At 39.7% G+C, this 4,784-nt stretch overlaps 1 protein-coding gene across 1 annotated transcript; it reads left to right on the top strand.

Moving 5' to 3' along the window:
• LOC127865657 (cysteinyl leukotriene receptor 2-like) lies at positions 1-1,068 on the top strand. The gene has a single exon (XM_052405566.1). The coding sequence runs from the start codon at positions 1-3 to the stop codon at positions 1,066-1,068; it is 1,068 nt and encodes a 355-aa protein (XP_052261526.1).
• Positions 1,069-4,784: the final 3,716 nt, after the last annotated feature.

Below are 4,784 nucleotides of genomic sequence, written 5' to 3' on the forward strand. Positions count from 1 at the left end.
ATGGATGCAACTACACAATATGCTAGTAATGTGACATTGATAAACGTTACAGAACAGGAGACGATCAACACGACGTCATCAAACGTTTCCAGATGGAAGTTTCCGCCGGTCGGTTACTATGAAAACACGAGTGCGCTGCTCTGGAGGGTGATCCCGCCGATTCTTATTTATATTGGAACGATCGGAAACGCTCTGACTATTTTCGTGCTGCTTCGTCAAAAGAAGATGACCTCAACGGCGGTGTTCCTGTTTGCTCTGGCGCTTTCAGATACGCTCGTGTTGTTTAGCGCACTTCTGCCAGACTGGCTGTTAAATACCTGGGGCGTTGACAACAGGATGCTGAGTAACCCCGGGTGTAAAGCGATATACTACCTTGCCTACAGCAGCATCCACCTCTCCTCGTGGCTGATCGTGGTCGTCACGCTCGAGAGAACAGCTTGCGTGCTGCTCCCGCATAAAGTGAGACTTGGCTGTTCCCCACGCAACGCTGGCTTGATCGTCGTCACCATTGTGCTAGCCGTTTTCGGAATTAATATAATACTACTAGTGATATTTGATGTAAATGAATACACGGGCTTGACGTGCGATCCGTCCACGAAGGATAACTACGACCTATTTTACTACGTTTATGGATGGATCGACTTCACGTTAACTTTCCCGCTGCTACTCATTGGCAACGTCATCATCGTAGTGCAGCTCGCGCGCTCCCGCTCAAGACGTCAGCGGATGATCATTTCCGGTCAGGCACGCGACACGCGTCCATTATCCATAGTGATGATTGCCCTGTGCGTGCTGTTCCTCCTCACGATTACACCGGTGTCAGTCTGTGCTTTGTACAGCCCCTACCAGGAGGAGAAGCTCCGGGCGCTCGAGTCAGTTGATCCTTACACGGCCAAGAACGACACCCAGTACTTTTATTTCCTTTACGATGTTGCCATTCTGGTCAGCTACTTCAACGACACCTTCAACTTTGCCATCTACGTGTTCAGCGGCTTGAGGTTCCGCGCAGAGCTGAGGAGCCTGCTTTGCTGTAAGGCAACACAAGGCACCAGCCTGTTTGGGAGCTAGGGGCCGATGCAGACTAAATCTTAATGCCACCAGCAGCAAAATGCCGACGAAAATTGTTATCGTTTACACCATTTGACATAATTGCTTATTTCATAAAATTAAACACATATGGTGGCTTGATTTTGTACATTGGTAATATATATTAGATTGATTCTACATCTTTATTAAATGTGTGATTCTGAAAATAAGGTGACACGGTGTTGTACGTATACAGGGTGCAGAATCAACAGGGTTTCCCGGATTTTACACGGGCTGGACAGAATGTAAATACACCGTTAAGAACGTTATTTTTGCAAATATCTCAAGTTGTTGGAATACATTTGCAAAAATCGTTAGTGCATAAAAGACAGTATTTCTTGCAGTTTGTGCATATACTTTAGGTATAAGAATAAATCATTGAATATGTCTGAAATCGTTGAAAAATTTCACATTGCATGAGGCCTCTGGTCAGTTGGGTAATATATGACTCTGCAACACTCACTCAAGATCAGCATTAAAATCGGGCTGTTGAGTTGGTCTTGATCAAAACAAACGATACAATAAAAAACACTGATAATGTTGAGTGTTGAACCTGCGATTATTTCAATACCTAAATCTTTTTTATATAAATAAACCACCAGCTAAATGTAAATAAATGTTACGGTGATTCTCTGGAAGCATACTTCGCTTGCGCTAGTATGTGCCCCCCCCCCTCCACCGAATTGTTCCGATGCTACAATATCGTCACCGTGTTATGTGCATACGCCATTTTTGTAGTAAGTAAATTTCTAATTTAGTCGCCATCTGTGAAAAGGTGCTTAAATGCGTGTGCGTAAAGTATTGTCCCAGATTAGCCTGTTTAGTACGCACAGGCTAATCAAGGAAGACACATTTTTTGCCTAAACTGTTTTGTTGCAACGAAGATCTTGATTTAAATGAAAAATTTCATTTATGCGGAAGGTGTCATCCCTGATTAACCTGTGCACACTGAACAGGCTAAAATGGGACGACACTTAACGCACATGCATTTAACCCTTTTTTCACAGAGCAAGGTTCATTTATATTTGCATAAGGTAAACTGCAAATTACGGGCACCTTCGTTTGTAAACATTAATTAATTCATAACACGGCGCCCAAAAGGCGCATTACTTCGTTTTCGCTCACAAACGGCATCATTTTCAGAGCTCTACACATGAACTATCGTACAAATATTCAGAAGTATTCAACCTCGCCGTTCCGCTTCTGGAATTCAACGAATTTACTAAAGAGGTAGATCTGATACATGTACATTTTTTTTTAAATTCTGATGGAATTAAAGACATAACGATTTATAACTTAACGAATTTATGACTTCGAACTGAATCATGCAGGGACGATTTACTGATTCACATTTTGTAAAGGGCAAGATTAAAAGCTAACAAAAAGCTACTAGTTTACATAGGTTTGTAAATGTTAAGTGTTTTATGAATGCTTCACCGCGGCATATAGTGTAGAGTTATGTACGTTCCATAAATGATGACGTATTACCAGTACGAGATGTAGTACGTAGTTTCAAGCGTGGTTACAAATGATTAATGCATGTTACATGTTTTTCAAAGTCCCGTACGTTCTGGAAGTAGTTACTGTTGATGAATGCCTATATGTATAATACTTGTTCAAGTAAAGGAGTTTTAAAGAAAAAAGAGCGAAACTTAGGAAACTATGGATGCAACTACAAAGTTTGCTAGTAATGTGAAATTGATAAACGTTACAGAACAGGAGACGTTCAACGCGACGTCATCAAACGTTTCCGGATGGAAGTTTCCGCCGGTCGGTTACTATTGAGACACAAGTGCGCTGCTCTGGAGGGTGATTCCGCCGATTCTTATTTCCATTGGAATGATCGGAAACGCTATGACTATATTCGTGCTGCTTCGTCAGAAGAAGATGACGTCAACGGCGGTGTTCCTGTTTGCTCTGGCGCTTTCAGATACGCTCGTGTTGTTCAGCGCACTTCTGCCAGACTGGCTGTTATATACCTGGGGCGTTGACATCAAGATGAGCTTTTGATGTGCAACTGTTTCGGATTGTTTGAAGCACGGACCCAGTGGCATATGGGCACATCTAGATCCCATCATCAACTATGTACGCTCCTTGAAGCAATTGAAGCGTATCAATTGTGTAAGCCCGACAACTTAGTACCGTTCGAAAACAAACTTCTACGTATTATCAAAGAAAATATATGACTATGGATTTCAAGAGGGCACGTGGAACTTCTGGGAGAGCGGTCAATGAAAGGCAGCACCTGACGGAATAGGGGCGGTGTTAAAACGACAAGCAGATACCCTGGTCAACACATGAGGAAGGGATATTACGAAAGCCGCAGATATTGTAAATGGTAGGTGTTTCACATTTAGTAGTAAGCTAGTCTATATTGAATTTTATACTTAAATTCAAGAATAGAAAATTCCCAGGAATTATGAAATTCGCCCAAACAAGTTACATGTATAATTGTTTTCTTAAAAAATGAAATCAGATAGGAGACGTTTTATAATGCCTTTTACGGTAATTAATACTATCTTATTCACCAACGCTGATTGATAAAATTCCATAATGTTCGCATATAGTTTTATCATAATTTCGATAAATAAATAAAAATAAATAAATAAATAAATATTTATACAGTCAGTAGTCAGTACATGCGGAATATGATGGATGATCCAGTGCATGGTGATTGCAACCTTCAGCATGACGCAGCTGTATAGTGCTATATAGAAAGAGAAACTATATGCACTCTACTGTAGATTATATATTTAAAGAGGATATTCCTAGGCGATATTTACATATTATCATTCTATACATGTAGGTCTAGCAGAGATGGTAACAACAGTGAAGCTGTTTGAAGTCAACGAGGAAAAGATGAAAGAAATAGAAAAGGAGATTCCCGAAAAGATAAAGCTAGTTAGAAGTACTATAAAATACATCAGGTATTTGCAATAATTTAAATCACTTTTATGTTTTAATTACGAGTTACATAGTTTGTCGTTTTTACCCTTAGTCCACTGAACTTAGCCTTTGCAAACAAGGTGGAGCTAAATGCCAGACGCAGAGTAACTACGCTCCCGGTTAGGTTCCAGTGCACTAAAAGTAATTGATATTCAGACAGTATTTCTTCAAAATTTTCATAATAAATGCACAAACGGGTAAAACTCAACATTAAGCAGACAGATGACAATTATTCCAGCATGCAAAGGGCTAAACATTGCAGGATAATGACGTTAATCACTTGTGTTTTTTCAGTTGACAACTACTGAACAGCTGAAGATAAGTGCAAGAATAGTCAGTTGTTCTAGCTGTGTGGATCTTAAGTGCAGGTGCTATAATCCCAAAGACACATGCTTTACTGACCAAGCTGACGAGGTAAATCTAATAAATGTTTGCACTTTTAGTATTAAAACTGGATAAATTAATTGGCAAAACTCTCCATCCGTAATAGCTTTAATTCCGCATATTTTATTTATTTAGCGCTATTGATGCAGATTTATATGCATTTATGCACACTAACTAGAATGAAGATCCTTTTTTTCATTTTACATTAATTTGTATACTGCCAAGTGCCGACAATACTGGTTGCAAACACACTTTTGCGTTTAATATAAATACATCTCATTCATTTATCATTATGGACTTATTAACATTTGTAAATTCAGATTGCTGTAAATACTGAGGTCTCAGTCGGTGGTCCATGTTTTGAAAAT

Source organism: Dreissena polymorpha, chromosome 1 (genome assembly GCF_020536995.1).
Source record: "Dreissena polymorpha isolate Duluth1 chromosome 1, UMN_Dpol_1.0, whole genome shotgun sequence".
NCBI lineage: Eukaryota > Metazoa > Mollusca > Bivalvia > Myida > Dreissenidae > Dreissena > Dreissena polymorpha.

What these genes read in the sequence shown, in the direction of transcription:
- LOC127865657 (XM_052405566.1), top strand. Translation starts at nt 1, where the DNA reads ATGGATGCAACTACACAATATGCTAGTAATGTGACATTGATAAACGTT.